Consider the following 20,401-nt stretch of genomic DNA (forward strand, 5'->3'; position numbering starts at 1 on the left):
CGGCCCGCCCACTAAGCGTGACTTCCTGTCAGCCTGCTAGCTAGCTGATGGTTGACAGGAATAGAGCCTCTGCCTGCCAAGCTATCTGTCAATCAAATGAGACGCGCCAATCACCGTGAAGTGAGGTTTATCCTAAATATAATCCAAATGATCGTTGTACAAAAAAAATTCACCCCCCGTACAGTGGGAGCACAATAAGACACTAGCTAATGAGACACGTTTGGTGTTTTGAACCAGGCTGTAAACCAGTTTATTTTGTGTGTCAAAACCAGCTGTTTAACATGTGTGCAGATGGAGCTTCCGGTTTTCCTGCAGCCAGCCTCAAGTGGACAGTCCCGGTATAGCAATTTTTTGCACTTCCGCATCGGCTTCATTTTTTAGGACTGGAGGTTGCTGCTTGGTTTGCTTGAGGGCTGCAGCCAGATGCAAACATTTCACATGTTTACAGTAACCATATTCCAATATATCTAATGTGGTAAGACACAAATTTTGGATTTCACTTTACAGGGTCTTTAAGGTTGCTCATAAATTGCAATTCACACTAAATGCCCCTCAACATTAAAGCTTCAGTCAGGAGTTTTTAGCAGGTTATGAACCAAACTGAAATGAAATTCTCCCCTGGAGTAAGCTAAAGTTGCCTGATAAGTGACAGACTTTGTTAAAAAAAAAAAAAAAAAAAAAAAACAGATAGGGTAGGGTTAGGAGGAACAGCTTTGCTTATGAGGGACGCCAAAATCAACACAAAAATAAATGTCTTAACAGGAGCTTTAAATTATGAAGCATTCTGCATAATGTAATGTAATTGGTATTTAGACCCTCTGTTCAATTAATATATCATTTATATTTTTAGATAAGAATAGCTGCCAGTATATCATTTATGCTTTTGTTAAGAATAGCTGTCTTGGTTCGTTTGCAAACACAGATGGTATATTTGGAAATTGTTTGTGTGTGTCTGTGAATGTGTGTGGACATGTTTGGCATGAAATAAATAGCGACTACAAATGATTTGAAATTCCTATGAGAACAAGAAAAGATCATTTGGTTGCAAAGAAGCCAGATCTGCCACCTCTCCACCAGAAAAACCTACCTCCGTCCTTAGAACTACCCCCGCAGCATACAGTACAAGCCAAGTCAGCCAGTGCCACACAAAGGCTTTATGATGAATAAAACCCACATACAAGACGGCAATCTAGGGCATACTTAGCAGCACTGCAGATCTTTTAAGTTGCACTTTCTTTGCAAGTTTTCTCACCAAGGCTTGTGATCAACAAGGCTAAAAGGCCTACAACAGTCGCCCTAAATGCAGTAATGGAAAATAAAATGTGCATGGAACATATTTTTGGCATAATGAAACAGGCCTAACTCATGTGGAAAAATCACAATCATGGACAGCCGGGACTTTCATTCAAAATAGGGCAACTTGCTGCTTTGTGTCTACTGGGGGTGCTGCGAGTGTGAGTGTGTGTGTGTGTTTGTGAGTGAGTGTGGCAGGTAAACGTCACAGTTTGCCGAGAAAGCCTCAGTGAGCGCGCGCCACACTTCCTCAATCGACGGAATCACAGAGCGAAAAAAAAACGAGAGGAAGAGAAAGAGCAACTTTCATCGTGCTGCGGTGAAAAAGAGCAAGCACCGCGTTTGCAGGGCGAGGTGAGGCTGTCGTTTTCTTATTTTCTTCCTACAGTTACGGCTGACCATGTTTGGAGAGCGGAAAAGGGGCTAAAAGACAAAAAACTGAAGTCCTCTCCTCTTCTTGTTTCATCTTTCATCTATGGGGAAACTAACCGTAGCGTTAACTAGTCAACCGTAACCGTTGGTGCTAACGTTCGCTAGCTTTTCCTCCACAGTCTGATATCGTAACGAGTTTATTTGCTGTTGTAACATTAATCCTTTTCAAAGTTATCTCTACACCCTTCTGTAAGGCGTTATAAGCAAAATTTCGTAAACCAAGCAGCAGTCCTGACTTAGACATAAAGCATGACAACTTTTGTTTTGCTTGTTTATGGGCATTTTAGCTTAAATGTTTTGACAGAATCTTTGTCCTGTGTGACTTTTTTAAACTACAGGGTCGACTCGAAAAAGTTACCTGTTTTTTGTCAGTTGCGGGCAGGTGATGTGTTACTTCTATGCAAACTAACCAGTATTGTTTACCGCCTTCAGCTGTCAAAACGTGACCCTTTCTACATTCGCTGGTGTGACCAACAGCTACATAGGCACAGTTAGTTATGATGATAGTTGAGGCTGCTGTGGCATTATGGAATTCCAGTCCGGGTCACAGAATACGCTGTACACCGGGCGGTGAAGAGGAATGTGGGCAGGTCTGGACAGCAAAGCAAGAGGACTGCTGTTTTTTATATAAACCGCCATATTTATTTGTCATATAGAGAACCTGGATAGAAACTGTTCTTGAGTCATATTTAACAAGACATCTGTGAACAGTCAGCCGGCGTGCAACCACATCCTTCTGAAAGATAAATGTTGTGACAAGAATTGTCAGGTGCACACTGCCTGTCCTCTAATCACTGCATGCTCATTTTTGCGTTGTAAATCATCTGCTCCTGCATTTTGCAACTTTCAGTAATACTCAACAGAGTAGCATTTGAGCACTGAGTAGGCTATAGGAATTAAAACTATCTTAATATCCCGTTGCATCTTCACCACATGTGTATGTGATTCAGAGAGGCACATGTGAGGACATGTGTCATCAGTTGTAAGACTGAAGTTTATTGTGGATAGGGACCTTGATTTTTGGCTTATATTGTCCATATATTACATTGTTGTCTGCAGTGGTGATTATTTTACATTGGTGAAGCACAGTCACTTGCATAAGGTGTCTGTATTCTTTTCTCATTTTTTTCCATGTTGTCATGGGACCAGATTATTGATGTGATAATATAGTGTTAAAAAAGTGCTACTCTTTCTTGCAACCCTGCTTGTTTGTTTTTGTGTCAGTAAGTATGGCACATATAAGCAGTTTGGGCAGTTCAGCAAAAGTTTGAATGCGGCATTTATAAGGACATAACTACTGAATTTAACAGATGGGACAAATCGAAACTGCACATGCAGTTTCCTTGGTAATCAATCTTGTGCCACCCTCAATCACACACTGTGCTTGTTATTGATCTCCAAAAACCCCTGACATGACAGCTCGCAGCAACAGCAGCAGCAGGGAGAGACTATGTGAACATGGTGATTTATCACCCTCCCTGTTAGTAGAGACTTTTTCTGCCTTGTTATTTTTTTTTCTTTCATATTTTTCTGGTCTTAGTGTGGGTGGTTATGGGTTTAGGTAGGATTGAAAATACCAGCAAGGACTACTGTGGTGCACTGCATGCTTGTATTTGGATTAGCGACATGTTGAGGCTCGCTCTTCCTTTGTAGCACAGGCAAACACCCCCACTGCTGCAGCTGCAAACTACATATTTAAAAAAAAAAAAAGATACAGGGAACCAGAAAGAGTGTAAGAGGCGCTGATGATGCTTGCTGATCTGACAAGGCAGTTGTTTTTCAAACAACAGAGTTGTTAAATCAATAGAATAGGCATATTGAATGGTATTTGTGTGACTGAAATGCTTGACGAGAAGAAGGATGGGCGTCAACTTTACAGCGCACATAGAGAAACCAGAGGCATATAGACTGGTACAGAACAAGTTGTGGCTCAGTCGGTAGCACATGTAAGCTTACACAAGCTATATTGAGCATGAAGCAGCTTTTGCCAAGTACATAAGGTGTTATTGATCCCACACCAATCTATCACTACAAGCATGTATTTCCCTTATAAGACAGAGTATTAGGCTAATGTAACAACTATTGTTTTATAAATTTTAATGTATCATTGTATTGCAGGTGTGGGTGTATGAGATGTGACAAATGTCCATCATAAGAGCCCCAGTCATGTTTTAAACACTATAAATGGTAAAATATTAGGGCATAAAATTTTAAAAGCTAAAAAAATTAAAATGCAGAAGTAATGTAATTTCTCACCTAAGGTCTTTGTCAACATCATTTCCTTCCTTTTCTAAACATCATTTTAGCTATCTCACCAGACTGACACCAAGTAGTTAATCTATGGGTTGGGTTTTATCTGGCATTCTGAGTGTGAATACATAGTGAATATGAATTTAACAACTACCTAATTAATTGAGATTAATGTTGTTGTTTGTGCAGGTTCATATTACAGCAATTTATCTGTACATACAACAGATAATACAAATAATACCTATGTCACATAAGTTTATAATTTTATTGACTTTTATCTACAACATTAGACTTTTTCTTTTATAAATAAAATGTAGAATAGAATGCCCTCTACAGAATAAACAGGCAATTAAAAGGCGTACCTTTTTTGAAATGAGCTTTTTCATTTGAAAAGAGAAAAGTAGTTAGAGTTCTTGTAAAGGCACAGTGTGCAGAGTCAAATTGTTTCCTGTTTTTGCAAAAAGTAGAGGTTCAGTGAAAGACCCTCTGCACTGGCTGACACCACATTTCACATTTTTTGTACAGGTGTGTGATAGAATATTGCATCTAGGCTTGAAATCTGGTACACAGATGTCTATCAAAGAGAGTGTACCGATGTTTTTTCTATCCTTCTTTTGGATTCTTAATGTACTTTAAGATTTTGTATAGGCTATATGCATTGTAATAGGTTTACATAAGTTGAAACTGTAACTGTGTGCATATTTAATATTTTCACTGTGTTTGTCAATCTCTGTAAGCAGGTGACCTTGGTACTCGTCACCATGGCTCCCTTTTTGAGGATTGCCTTTAATGCATATGACTTAGGGCTCTTGCCTCCCCTGGCCGACTCGCCCTTCTGTGCAATCAAGATGAAGGAGGCTTTGACAACTGGTGAGAAACACTTTTATAATCTGTACTGCCCTCTCATTTACAGAAGTTTGATATCTCTGTTTAAAAAGAAGGTGTTACAGTCTTTTTGTGTTTCTCTTTACATCTTGCTTTTGCTAGAACGAGGTAAAACCCTGGTTCAGAGGAAACCCACAATGTACCCTGCATGGAAGGCTTGTTTCGATGCCCACATCTATGAGGGTCGTGTGCTGGAGGTACTGCTGATGAAGACAGCAGAGGAGCCCCTTGCTGAGGTCACTGTTGGAGTCTCTGTCCTTGCTGAACGCTGCAAGAAAGCCAATGGGCGTGCTGAGTTCTGGGTAGGACTTGGAATACAGTCCTCTGTTCCTTCCATGGTCAAAACAAGCTGTTTGTTTAACTCTGCATTAAACTGTGTGTTTGTATGTTCAGGTGGATCTTCACCCCTCAGGGAAAGTGATGATGGCTGTGCAGTATTTCCTGGAGGGAGGAGATACAGGTAAGAAAAATAAAATAGAAACATTTTTAGCCTCTTCTGTTGTAGACCCTTTATCTGTAATCACACAGAAATAAAGGTCAGCAGAAATTGTATCATCTTCTGAAGCACTCAGGGTGTTATGTTTTCCTGGGGTAAGATTTCCCAAGTTGTCACTAGAGCCTGGGTAGATTTCCTCATAACACTACGTATTTATGATGGAAGATTCTGCATTAAGAAATGCGGAGAGCTTTAAAACTCTTGATCTCATTAGCACCTCACTGGCATGATGAGATTCGATTGGTGGGGGGCTAACAACATTAGCAGATGACTTTGATGAAAGGAATAATCACCATCCTGGTTTAGACCAAGAAAAGGATACTGGAGTCTTGCTGGTTTTACCAAAGAGGGGAGAGGTCATGCATGTTTTTGTGGTAGACAGTGTTTCCCCTGTAGTTTATTATGGAAACTTTCTTTCAGAATAAACATATGCACTGTCTCTCACAGCATTATGTGAAAATTTGAAACACTTGGTATTATTAATATTAATGTAAGATCCCATTACTTAAAGATGGAGCCAAAAGAGAAATGGATCCAAGTAAGAAACTGAATTAGTAGTATGAAATTAGGAGTGGATTCTTTTACATAAACATATGGGAAAGAAACTCAGTATGAGATACCATTCTTCAAAAACTCAGTACCATGCTGAGATGACTATTTTTCAGTCAAGAACAACTTGTGTGATTTCTGTGCTGCTATGTTCATTCCTTTTCCTTGTAACCACCCTTAATAAGCACACCGTCCAGCCAATGGTTAGTATTTTTCTGTGTTATTTTAATGATTCACAGACATTTGTGTCAGAATTTCCTATGAGTCCCAACAGTTTACCTCTATGGCTATCAATTAGTGACCAGTACAGAATAACCTTTGACTGACTGTGTTTCTCTGTTCATCTGTTAGAAAATAAACAGGCTGCAAAGGAAGAAGAGGCTCCTACCTTGAACCGCAGAAGAGGAGCCATTAAGCAGGCAAAGATCCACTTCATTAAGAACCATGAGTTCATCGCCACATTCTTCAGACAGCCCACTTTCTGCTCCGTTTGCAGAGAATTTGTTTGGTCAGTCTGCCTGACACTTTGCCTTATTACCAAACCTTTACCACAGCTAGAAGGGAAGTCTTTCAAGACTAATCAGATAAATTCTTACCACCATACAGGAAGACTAAAGTAGACTATAGTGTTAAGGGACTTCCTTATATTTTTGGTGCATTCAATGCTGCTAGAATCTATGGACTTAAGTCAGAAAACGTTAGATAACTTTCTTTGTGACTTAATTGATGAGACCTATAAATGTCAGTATTCCCGTAAGGTTGTAACATCTGTTGCAGTTGTTTAATTTCATGCTCAAATGGCAGCAGATCTTACCTGATCTGCTTTGAAAAGAAAAACTTTTTTTTACTAAAGAGAAAGTTGGTTAAAAATAAGACAGAGAGCCTGACACAAAAATCAATAACGCTGCACAACATCGTTCAGTTATGAATATAAAATAATTTATAAGCAAATTGTTTCTATTCACATAATCAAAAAAGTAACTTAAACTGACCCAGTGATGTCACCTTTTCTCCCACAGGGGGCTCAACAAACAAGGCTATAAGTGCAGACGTAAGTGAACAACAATTAAATATCCAGTTTAAGCAATATTTATTTATACATAACTTCTGGGATGTTTGTACATTATGGTAGTGTTTTATTTTCCTGACCAGTGTCTTTTATTCTGTTTTTTTTTTTAATTATCAGAATGCAATGCAGCAATCCACAAGAAATGTATAGACAAAATCATTGGCAGATGTACAGGTACTGCTGCCAACAGTCGGGATACTGTGGTAAGTATCACATATTTGTGCAGTACACAGTGTGCTGTGAGGGTTCTGTGTATGCCTCAAAATGTCAGTTTAATCTGTGCTTTCTCTGTCTGCTTTGTGCTGTAGTAGATGTTTTCTAATCAAAAACAATTATTATGTGATTGCACCAGCAGGTCCTAGTTTACAGCCAGGGTCCACATCTAAAAAGAGGCTCTTGTCTTCTCAGTGAGCATCAATACTGGTGGATAAAACCAATCATAGACCGGTTTACCTAGATAATGATATCATGGTAATAAACAAGCACACCCACCCATAGGGCCTTTAAAAGCCGGGGGGAGGTCTCTGAGGGGCATTTTAAATCATAGTAGGCCTTGAGATGCAAGGAACTTTTATCCATCACTGCAGTCACTTTTGACAGTACAGGCACAGAAAGAAAAGCAGAAGACAAAGTAAACAGGAAAAAAAATGAGGCAGATACGCAGGCCTGCAATTTATCACAGGTGGCCAAGAAGGATTCCCTCACCAGTTGTCTTTCATGGAGATGATGAATCACATTTGTCCCTGCAGTTCCAGAAGGAGCGCTTTAAAATTGACATGCCACATCGTTTCAAGACCAACAACTACATGAGTCCCACCTTTTGTGACCATTGTGGAAGTCTGCTGTGGGGCCTAGTCAAACAAGGACTCAAGTGTGAAGGTACAGCTCTGAAATAAATGAATAAGTCTTAAAATACAACTTTACTCTTCTCGTAAACATTATTTTTTTCATCTTGTAGACTGTGCCATGAATGTTCATCACAAGTGTCAAGATAAAGTGGCGAACCTGTGTGGTATCAACCAGAAACTACTGGCTGAGGCACTCACACAAGTCAGCCAGGTGAGTTTATGGAGACAGTAATTCAATGTTTGGTTTAATCAGGTGCTGACGTAAATGTCTAAATGATTAGAAAGAAGAGTCTAACTCAGAAATCACCCAACATAATTTAATTCTAACATTGCCCAGGCACAGCAGATTTCAGATAACATTACCTCTTGTGCAACTCTTTTAACACTCAAATGAATTTAAAGGATTTAGGTCCACGAAAGATGTTCAGGGGATTTGACCTTTGTATTGAAGACAGGCATAAGTCCTTTATCATGATTCAGCCTTTTTTGGGTATACGCTAATACATTGTCCCACAAACATGTCAAGAAATGCGCAAAAATCATATTCTTCTCAGGAGTTGGAAGACTAGAGGCAAGTCTCAAGTAAGTTTTGTAACACTTCATTTGGCTTCTGTCCAAAGGGAGGCAGTTAATGCACTACATTGTGGTGAAAATACATCAACATTGCATAATCTTAACTTTCATACCAATATGTGATTACAGTTGAAAATTGAGTTAAAAAATACTTGAACAACCTTGAATAGATCAACTGTACTTCATTTTTTAATTTTCTTGATCTGCTTAGAGATCATTTGAAAATATAAACAACTCAAGTATGTACATTTTTGCAAACAGCCTGGTTCCCTTCGACTTTTTTGTTAAACTAATTCGTGAGTCAAGGCGCCTCAAAGACACATGATAAAAACACAAGACTAGCATGGTGGTATAAAGTGCAGTGTGGGTTTATGATACAATGTTACAACATCATTTAGCAGACGCTTTAATCCAATGCCATGCACATCTGAGACATAAACGGGTGTTCATAGCATTAAGGACCTTGCCAAAGAGCCCACATTGGATACTGATTGTGCCCAGGACCCCAAAACACCTTGTATCAAAGTCAGCAATGAAAACTTAGCTATCAAGCTGCTGATGATTTAATCAAATCTTTGTCATTTTGAACATAACCATGATCTTAACTACTTCAACCCCATAATGTCCTAAACCAGGTCCTTAAATGGGACTCATTACAACAGTAAAATTAGTCCAAACCCAAACACTGTGGATTCTCACTTGACATTATGTTTGTGTCAATCCCACATTATATTCTCCTGAAATGTAGCTCATAAGTGGCAACTATCTATTGAAATAAATCTTCAATCTGAGTGTCCCTTTCATGTGAAGCACAAATTCTCTCTGTGTCTTGACTTATTGTTGAGAGTGACACCTAAACTCCAATATGAATCTGAGCTTCATGAATCTGAGCTGGTGTGTTAAAGGACTGCCCCACTGTGAAACCCTTTTTCTCCCTTACAGGCCTCTAAATTATTGTAGTTTTGGGTAGGGCCAGAAGTAAGGACTGCAAATTGAATGCATTACCGGTAGATAGGTAACCGCAACTTGGGAAACCTTTGTTTTTTTGACCATTTCATGCCTATTTTTTGTGTTTACATTGGCTTTTTCATCAGAAACCATCTACCCGCCGTTCAGACCCAAACCTACCTAATCTGCCAGATATTGGAATCTATGATGAAGTGAACAAGCTTGCTGGACTGGATATCAATGGTAAGTGTGTAGTTCTTTTTATGAATACACTAATCTATGTATGCAGACTCTGTGTAGTAGTAGTTCTTGAGGAATAATGTAAAGTGTTGAGAACAAATATGTGCATGGGCCATTTCTATGTTTGTTCAATAGAAGGATCTCCTTATGGCAGACTGTGGGAGGGGTCCAGCCCACGACCTCAGTCTCGTATTACCCATCTAACACGCATCAATGTGGACAACTTCATCTTTCACAAGGTCTTAGGAAAAGGCAGCTTTGGCAAGGTACACCAAACATTTTGGTGTCATTAAGATATGAGAGTGCATTAACAATGCTCCAGCATATGAGTGACATACTGTTATAATACACTGGCGACATCAGGCCTCACAAAGTCTCACAGTTGATTTTGAAAGTATGGAAAAGCAATTGAAATGTTATTAAAAGTTAACTAAAACATTAGTTCAACCCCTCTTCTCTTCTCTTCTCTTCTCTTCTCTTCTCAGGTTCTCCTGGCAGAGCTGAAGGGTCAAGGCGAGTACTTTGCAGTGAAGGCTTTAAAGAAAGATGTGGTTCTGATGGATGATGATGTGGAGTGCACAATGATAGAGAAGAGAGTGTTGGCTTTAGCCTGGGAAAACCCTTTCCTCACACATCTCTACTCCACCTTCCAGACAAAGGTAGTCCCCTTCTGCTTCAATTATATCTTTCCCCATTTTTTCCCTATTCCATATCAATAAATTGATTTTGGTCTTTACAACTCAAAGTCACCTGTGCCAACAGGAGCATCTCTTCTTTGTGATGGAGTATCTGAATGGAGGAGACTTGATGTTTCATATTCAGGAGAAAGGACGCTTTGAACCCTTCAGAGCCATGTGAGTCTCACTGTCACACAGACAAAATAACATGTAATGTTAAAAAACACTTCCACTGCTGCTCCTGTAGCTATGCAGACAGTGACACTCAACATATCAATGAGTTGATGGGATGCAGACATTAAGAGATGCCTATAGTCACCTTCCCCATGCCGCCCTCTTTGTCTTTCTCCCCTTTTTTCATGTGATACTGAATGCTGATGGGTTGAGGCTGTTTTGGTGTCCGTTGGCTAATGCTCACAAGCAGCCTGCCCTTGTAAGGAATGAGCGTCTCTTTGTGTCTGTGCATGTTTGTATGGGGAGGTATCAGTTACTTCCACCCACCTCTCCACTCATCACTCTATGGGAACCCCTCCAGAACAAAACAAAGGCGCACTTGTAAAAAAGAAAAAAAGTGTTATCGATTCTAAAGCTTGCTAGCACCTACACCACCACCAACTAAAGTTTTAAAAGACTCCCATTTCCAAATGATAGATGTAAGCAAAACTCTACTTTGAAGGTGCTTTTTGTCTTAAATTCACATTTTAAGGCAATATTCAAAAGGGTGCTCTATTGTTGAAAATAGAGGTTCAGCTTTGAAGCAGATGTGTTGTCTTTTATGACACATCTTTCCATTTACTTAATTTATTTCCCTCCTTGAAAAGCACAATAAAGGCTGAAATGCTTTCACTACTAGCAGCTCTTATTAGAGCTTTTGGATTAACCCATTAAAGCCTGAAAACACAAATTATAGCCAGAAAATTCTCATTTTTTTTGGAACTGACACGTTCAACTTTTGAAATTCAAAAAAATCCAAATTTCCATTAAATTGAACATATATATATATTTTTTGTATCTCATTTGATACGTTAGGTGTTTCTGGTAACTGATAATCCACTTGAGGGCGTTTTTATCATTTATCAGATTGTATTCAAAGTTTTGCTTAATTAATTTATTGATCATATTGATTAGATAGAGGTATCATACAAGTACGTATCAAAAATGATGCAACAGGCTTTAAGGGGTTAATTTATTATTTTCTGGGGGTTTGTAGATGTTCAATACTTTATTATTTTAATCACTCTTGTTATTAAAAACAAATCAACATGAAAAATGAAGCAGAGCTGGTTGAGTTTAAATGTAGCTTATATTGACATGATCGATTGATACTTCATTTGTTATACACCCACATTTAAAGACGTGTTGGTGTATGCGTACGAAATCAGATTTACTTGTGGTCTAGACTGTGATATTTAAAAACAGTGTGCTCTTACATTGCATGTATTTAAACTACTGTCCTGGACCCATGAGATGACAGGAATAATCCTCGTCTTTACAAGCACAGACACCTGATATTGTGTTGGCATCCTCTGAAATCCTCCTCACTCAGTGACTGTATTCAGCCTGGATGGATAATTTACCATCTTGAGTGAGGGAAAGAGAGTGTGCTGTTTCATTATCTGGCATTAAACTTTAATAGGACATGCATTTCAGTAAATATTTGTTTTAATGTAGAAAATAAGCTGGTGTAATGCTGCACAAGTTGTTGCAGTAGAATGGAAACTAGCTCCTGTATTTGGTTATGCAAGAGTTTTCCTCAGGCAGAAAATGAACTGCAGAGTTTCCAGTGACCTCTTTATCAGCACTAAAGTCCTTTTCCCCCGTGGCTACTGCTAACCTGCTGCCCTGGTGCTGTAGAGTCTGCAGCGCCCGTTCCTCACACAGCAGAGTCCAACTTTTCTTACACAGACTACACTTTACTTCATGTAGATATATCTGCACTTGATGGCTTGTTCCATGAGAGCTGTATTTTAAAAAGGTTTGCAGTGAGTGATAATCAATAGATAACAGCCTGTTCAGTTCATTGCAGTTGGTCATTTACAGTGAATGCTGAGTTATTGGGTTAGAGCGAAGGCTGCTTTATCTCCTCTCAAAACACAATGGTTTCAGTGGACACAGATGACAAGAGAAGCAGGTCACAGATAGTCTAATCTTTCAGCTCAAAGCAGCTCTCAGGTTTCACATTATGAGAGTGTTATTCACCTGACTACTACTCCATACAAATGTCCTCTTCTATAATTCAGCTCGACACCGACATGAGTCTGCAGTGACACCAGTGCTCAGCTCCCAGCAGCTAAAGCCCCGACCTGTAGCCTCCCCTCTCTAATGAACATTTTTATGTTTTTTCTGTCATGTTTGTCCTTCAGGTTCTACTCTGCAGAGATCATTTTGGGTCTTCAGTTCTTACATTCCAAAGGGATCATTTACAGGTCAGACGAAAAAAGAAAAAATACACAGCACATCTTCATGTACAGGACATGCGGTTAAATAACCATGATGTTACATTTTCTTGGTGTCCCTACATCTGAACTGATATTCTTGAAAAAATGCCAGCAGACTGTTTTGAATAATTTTCCTACTTTACACAAGATTTTTCATTTTATTTCAGTTGCCAGTGCGATGTGAAATATACCTGATTAGGTCATTCCTAACTATTTCACAAGTTTGTTTACTAAATGTTTCATCTTTACATTGTGATGGTGTAGCTGTAAGCAGAAACTATTAGGAGACCTCTCCTTCCTAGTGAAGTGCTGATGATCATTTAGGTTTTAAATAAAGAAACACTAACTTTTAAAAGAAATATACATGTTTGAATTTTAAGTAAATATGAATGCTAAAAATACTTGCAATTGCACAGCCATATATGAAAGCTACAACTTTTCAATAACTGCACTCAAAACATTCTTAGGCAAGCTTTGGATCCCTTGTTTTCAGTTGACAGTGAAATATACTGGAAACAGCAGTTATCTGAATGATTTTTTTCTAATATACTGCTTTACAACCTGGTAGCATGCAACAGTTCAACAAAACCCACCAGATCTCCCTTTAACAAGTGATTTAAAATCCTGGACAGGAAACAGTCTTGTTTGTAAAAAAAGAGTTTTTCTGTGTGCTGACTTGTGGACTGTCCTGTGAAGATTACTGTAAATGTAAATTTAAGAAAACAAAAACAAAGACAGATTTGAAATGCTTCAAAGTTGTAGAGCCTATCCATTATTGTAAAAAACTTATCCTTAAAATGAGTTCAGTTTGAAATGAACAGCAGTTAACAAGTGTGCAAAAACTCCTCCCGGTCTCTGCAACTGTTACTTTGAGGATCATGGGCTGAAAAGTTTGGAAACCACTGCTCTAGTGCATTTGAAAGTTGACATCTGTCACACATTTATTTCTCAAAAGTTGATATACAAGCATGAAAGTATTACCTAAATTCAAACTTTGTTTCATTTAGAAATGAAGACAATTTAAAACTTACAATCCAATTATTTGTGCTAATTTCCCCTCCTGTTGTGGTTCTTCTGTGTCTAGAGATTTGAAGTTAGACAATGTGATGCTGGATCACGAGGGACACATAAAGATTGCTGACTTTGGCATGTGCAAGGAGAACGTGTTTGGGGAGAATCGTGCCACAACTTTCTGCGGTACTCCTGACTATATCGCCCCAGAGGTGAACTTTTTCATACTTTGTAATTCTCCCTTTTTCTGAAGTATTTACTTTTTGTAAATAATTTGCTTTCAAGATTCTTAATAAAACAGGGTTTTTTTGTGTTTAATGTTTTTCAAACTTAGATCCTGCTTGGTCAGAAATACTCCTTTTCTGTTGACTGGTGGTCATTTGGAGTGTTGCTGTATGAAATGCTTGTCGGCCAGTCACCTTTTCACGGAGATGATGAGGATGAGTTGTTTGAGTCTATCCGTATGGACACTCCCCACTATCCTCGCTGGATCAACAAGGAGGCCAAGGACCTGCTTGAACGGGTTTGTGCCACATGTTTAATAAATGATCTAACTGTAGGTTACATTTTCTTTATTTTAGTAGTAGTTGTTTTTTTCATTTGGTCATCACACAAAATGCAAAATTTATACACATATAGACAGTTAACAAAGTCAGAAGTTGCGTGTTGAAGTAGTGACTAAACAAACACAGGCAAACTGCTCATGTAAGCCTGTCCTATGAAATTCAGCCACCAGCTTTCAGAAGTGAAACAAAAACAACAGCAGATCATCCACAGACATTTGTAAGTGTCAACTGCAGCGTTTTGTTTTAAATTTTGAGTTCATATGTTCCTGTACAAAATAATAGAATTTCACATCTTAAGGTTTAATGAAATGTATCTAGAAACCATAAAATCTGGTCAGTTTAGAATATTTTGAGATGCACATTTCTCATTCTCCCTTTCTAACTTTGTTTCGTTGCAGTTGTTTGAGAGAGACCCCACTCGCAGGCTCGGAGTTGTGGGTAATATCTGTTTACATCCTTTTTTCAAATCTATCAACTGGCAGGCGTTGGAGAAGAGAGAGGTTGAACCCCCCTTCAAACCAAAAGTGGTATGACACACATACAAGTCATTAAGGATTAAGTTATAAAGAAGTATTGATGATGTATTACATCTGTAGAGGACTGTTGGTCATGATAATCATTTGCTGGGTCCCATTTGTTTTCATTTACAGAAAGCACCAAATGATTGCAGTAACTTTGACCGGGAGTTCCTGAGTGAGAAGCCTCGCCTCTCTTACAGCGATAAGAACTTCATAGACTCCATGGATCAGTCAGCATTCTCTGGCTTTTCATTCATCAACCCTACAATGGAGCATCTTTTAGAAAAGTGACTGTATTAGTGAGGCAAAGTTATGCACAGCCCCCTTATTCTGTCACCTCATTGGAATGGCAAATAGTTGAGCTGTTCTAAAATCAGTATTTTGTCTGACCTCTTCATTAGCACATATTATTGCTCTGGGGCATGTACAGTGCTTAACAAATTTATTAGACCACCCGTCATGTTTGTCTCAGAGACCATCCAGCATCATGAAGTGCTTTAATGCAGACTCTTTCATTTTCAGTCAGCTCTCCATGTTTTGCCATTTTGAACAGGAATGAGGAATTTCAAACTGAATTCACCTTTTTATACCCAAATTTGAGCCGGCTCACTGGGCTTCTCTGAGAAGTCAGAAATTAATCAAGCATAACATTCAACCACTAAAACTCATTTTTCTGTTCAGGAATGCAAATAAATAACTATATGTGACACATTAATCAAGAAATAATAATGTGCTTTACTATTTTTTCAGGGTTTTTTGTAAATCTGAAAATTCATGGATTAAAATAATTATATTTTAGCATTAAAAATATAATTCTGGTTAAAGAGCTTCTACATATTGGTGTATTAACCATTGCAGAAACATAAAAAATGATTTTGGTAATTACCAATGTTGTTAATTTAGGGCAGCTGTGGTATAAACCTTAGTTTGGGTGGTGGCCTAATAAATTTGTTAAGCACTGTATATAAAAAATAAGAATAGAAATGGGCCATTTTACTGTATATATTGAGGTCGTTCTGTATGTGTGCATGCTTATTTGTCCAGCCCTATATGAGTAGTAGTATACGGACAGGAGGCTGAGATAACTTCCATTCCATTGTACATCACTGCTTCCATCTGTTGCATTTTGTCTCTTTCAGTAAAAAATAATTTGGGTCTTAAACTATGAAGAGTAGAATAACGTGAAAATATGAATTAGAATGTGTAACCTGTCTTTGAAACGTTCAAATTTTTTGCCTTTGACTGGATAAATAATGTCTTTCTGAAAAAGTGAAATCTGTAATTATGTGACTGACTTTAAAAGTGCCATGTAAAGAACATATGCAAACAAGATTTAAATGATGACCAAATGCAGTCAGGTGTACGTGACTTTAAACTATGAGAAGAAAGTCACTGAAATGCTGTATATAGATATTGTATATGTATATAGTTGTAACATGTATATTTCTTTGATGATGTACTTTTTTTTATTGTTTCCATCTTTTACATCTGATTAAAAATTCCATCAACTCCCTTACTAAACTAAACAGAGGCCTCTTTGTCAGAAATTTTGTTCTCTAATATAATTTATCTTCTAAACAGTTGAAGGATGATTTCATTTTCTGCAACATATACAAGATTCTTAAGCAGACTAAGGGTGCGCTGGGTTTCCCGGAACTGTCTACCTATGCTCCTATCTGCCAGAACCCCTTATTTAAGCCAGGTTTGATGGATACTGTTTTTACACAGTTGGACAGGGGCTTGTCCATTATTAAGGATCTTTATATTAACAATCACTTTGCATCTTTTGCACAACTACAGTCTAAATTTCATCTTCCTTGAGGTCATTTTTTTGCTGTCTTCAAATCAGAAGTTTTCTTAGGCTCTCTCTGTGTTAGAGTCATTACCCAAACAACATCTTTTTTATGATGACAAAACCTCACACCTCAAAACTTTTAATATCACAACTAGTTAATTTTTTTCTTCGGCAACCCCATCTACTCATATTAAAGAAGCGTGGGTTAAATACACTGGTGGAGAGATTTCGGATGAGCTGTGGGCCAAGGGTCTGACGGGGATCAAGTCTTGTTCTATCAATGCTAAACTTCAACTCATCCAGTTTAAAGTTTTTCACCGGCTACATTACTCCAAGACTAAATGAAACAGGCTTTTTCCCTCTGTTTCTGCTACATGTGACAAATGTGGGTCTGGTGATGGAACTCTGGGACATTTTCTTTGGTCGTGTCTTAAACTTTGAGGCTTCTGGAACAATAATTTTCATCCGTACAGTGTTTTATATGGTATAGACCTGACCCCTAATAGCCTTATTATGATATTGAGTTGCTCCAATCATTCCCTGACTGTTCCCTCTACCTTGCAACAATCCCTGAGGTTTGGTATGGTAATAACAAAAAGAGTTATTTTTAAAGGGTGGAAATCCACTTCTCCTTGTTTTAAAACTTGGTTAAACAATATCATTTCCAAGAAATCAGGTATTCTTTGTCTCTCATCCAAAGTTTCTTAAGATTTGGGGTCCTTTCATTGACTACATCAGAAAGGAGAAATGCCAAACTAGCAACTGTGTATTTTTTTGTGCTTTCCTGTATCGCTATGAGCTGCTCTGTTTGAGACATACTGGTCTTTGGTCCTCTCATCTTTGCTCTGTGCCTCACTCAACTATGTACAACTTGGGACTGACGGACTCTCCTTATGACCTCTGTGTGATTCATGGACATTACTGACCGCCTGACTGTCATGGACACATTCCTTTATTATTTTTCTTTTTTGTTAGGAGGCAGGTTGTTTGTTTTTGGTCTGTTCTTGTTTTTGGTATGCTGTATTGGATTTGCTTTGATTTTTTTTGTCTGTTTTGTCTGTTTCTTTGGTTTGTATTTTTAAAAAAACAAAAATGTTCAGGAATAATACATCTATATAAATCCATCAACTCCCAAGTTTAATCAGCTTATTTTAAAGCAAGATTCCAAACCCATACCATGAAAGATGTGTTCAAAAACACAAAATAACTTTTTAGTGGGCTTACTCATCTTCAACATTATTTTAGTGCAAATACATAAGGAAGGGTGTAATGTTCTCATATTGGAATTAGATATTTGTTCTGTTTTGTTGATTCAATAACAACCATACATTTTATGTGTATTTTGTAGTGTTTTATAAATCATTGGGTCTTGGCTATGTTTTCCAAATTTAACACCGAGTAATTCACTCTTTCTCAAACTACCATTTTTGACCATTGTTGACATTAACATTCTTCTGATTTTTTTCATTCCTATTCAAAGTTTATATCAAAATTTGGATTTATCTATTTGCCGTAGAAATGATTTAGCTTACAATTCTGAAATTCCGAATAGTTCAATGAGGCAGGCTAAAAACCGTCACCTTCCACTTCATAAAACATCACTGTCAGTTATCAACCAGTGGAGGAGTGGTCTTATGGAGTAAAACTGTACATCTGATTAATACCTTAATTCTGGTGACAATGTTTGATGGTGAAAACATAAATTTGATCATTTTCCATCTCTATAACAGCTTTTCAATTATTTACCTAATTATATACCTAAACACCTTCATGTTTCTACTTTTGTCACTTCTCTGCTTAACCCTTAGATGCACAAGTGGGTCATCATGGGACCTGCATTCATTTCCTATGGAATTACATGAAAACCTTTGATTCTTCTCAACTGTGACTGTCAGTCAATTTGTCAATTTGTGGACCACACCGGCTATATCACAAGTGTAACCCCTTAAAGAAGATTATTTTACATAGTAACATCTGATACATGTAACTGTTATCTTCATTTTTACCTGAGAAATGTGTGTGCGGCGTGACATTCATGACTAGTGAGTGAAAGAGTATGGCTTATTATCATATATCAACAAATTAACACTAACTAGCTAACATTACTGTATTACTGTCTATCTAATACATTGGTTCCCAACCAAAGATGTGTGTGTGTGTGTGTGTGGGTGTGTGTGTGTGTGTGTGTGTGTGGTGGTGGTGGTGGTGGTGGGGGGGGGGGCTCTGCTTTTCTTAGGTATATGTAGGGGGGGCTCCAGGGAAAAATGGTTGGGAAACACTGATCTAATGCTAGCTAGCTTTGCAAACTGTGAAATAGACATATCTGATGATAGATGATAAGAAACACACACTCTTTTGCTCAACAGTCCGTTTAATTTTATTTGTATACACTGTGAAAATGAGTGAAATGTGGCAAATTGTTTTGTAGTGTGACAAAAATAAGCATTGAGGATGAGACTGTGGCCCTGTTACTCCTTAAAAAATCCCACTGGATCCATCCATCTCAACAGAGCTTCATATGGCACCAGTTCATATGTCACGGCTGAGCCAAGTCGGAGAGGTGGAAAACAACTTTTAATTCAGTCTTTGCTTGGTGGCTGTGGGAGCAAACTTATGCCTTTATCTGTCATATTACCATGGTTGCTCTCCACATTGTGCAAAGGCTAACTACTGTGTTTAGTAGTGAGGTTTTGGTGTGAAAGAGGGAGAGAGAGAGAAGTGAGAAGAAAACACCAGGTGCTGTTCTGAATCATTAGTCACCAATTTAAATGGCTTGAACTAATGCGAAATTTGCATAAAATCGAACCTGTTCCGGAAAAAAATAATTTGGACCAAAAAAACTGACTCTGTGCAAAAGCCTACACTCTCTCAAACATACCCCACACACATGCACGTACACACACACAAAATGAATATTGACATTGTTCTGTTGCTGTTGTGCAACTTTCTTTTCCGATTTCCAAATTTTTTTTAAATGTTAAAAATGTCCAAAAAAAAAGTGAAAAATAACAAGATTTCACACATGAAATCATTCTTTTATGGACCAAAATAAAACACATGGCCTAATATATAACATATATAACAATATATAACCTAATATGGATCATTTTAGACCGACTTATGGCAGACTTTAGGGTCCAGTCACTTGTTCAAAAACAAAATAGTCATTAAAATAACAATTAAATTAAAGAGTGAGAACATGATTTGCCCAGGGTGTTCTTACAAATATTCATTTTGACAAAGTATAAAAATGAAAATGTTTAACGGGATTTCATTATATATATATATATATATGTATATATATATATATATATATATATATATATATATATATATATACAGTGCTTAACAAATTTATTAGACCACCAGTCATATTTATCTCAAAGACCATCCAGCATCATGAAATGCTTTAATGTGGACTCTTTCATTTTCAGTCAGCTCTACAGGTTTTACCATTTTGAACAGGAATGAGGGATTTCAAACTGAATTCACCTTTTTACACCCAAATTTGAGCCGGCTCACTGGGCTTTTCTGAGAAGTCAGAAATTAATCAGGCATTACATTCAACCACTAAAACTCATTTTTCTGTACAGGAATGCAAGTAAATAACTATATGTGACACATTAATCAAGAAATAATAATGCGCTTTACTATTTTTTTCTTTTTTTTTTTGTAAATCAGTAAATCTGAAAATTCATGGGTAACAATAAAAATTATATTTCAGCATTAAAAATATAATTTTGGTTAAAGGGCTTTTACACATTGGTGTATGAACCATTGCAGAAACATAAAAAATGATTTTGGTAATTACCA

General features: G+C 37.7%; 1 protein-coding gene across 1 annotated transcript; it reads left to right on the forward strand.

The window, feature by feature from the left end:
- The first annotated feature begins 1,518 nt into the window (after nt 1-1,518).
- Nucleotides 1,519-15,320, forward strand: prkcda (protein kinase C, delta a). The gene is made up of 18 exons (XM_041784015.1): nt 1,519-1,647; nt 4,716-4,845; nt 4,963-5,162; nt 5,254-5,320; nt 6,257-6,413; nt 6,925-6,956; nt 7,092-7,177; nt 7,724-7,853; nt 7,933-8,033; nt 9,490-9,586; nt 9,719-9,849; nt 10,069-10,242; nt 10,346-10,437; nt 12,624-12,686; nt 13,783-13,921; nt 14,044-14,232; nt 14,674-14,802; nt 14,926-15,320. The coding sequence occupies exons 2-18, from the start codon at nt 4,737-4,739 to the stop codon at nt 15,082-15,084; spliced, it is 2,055 nt and encodes a 684-aa protein (XP_041639949.1). The 5' UTR covers nt 1,519-1,647; nt 4,716-4,736; the 3' UTR covers nt 15,085-15,320.
- The last annotated feature ends 5,081 nt before the right edge of the window (nt 15,321-20,401 follow it).

This window comes from Cheilinus undulatus, linkage group 3 (assembly GCF_018320785.1).
Source record: "Cheilinus undulatus linkage group 3, ASM1832078v1, whole genome shotgun sequence".
In the NCBI taxonomy this organism is placed as follows: domain Eukaryota; kingdom Metazoa; phylum Chordata; class Actinopteri; order Labriformes; family Labridae; genus Cheilinus; species Cheilinus undulatus.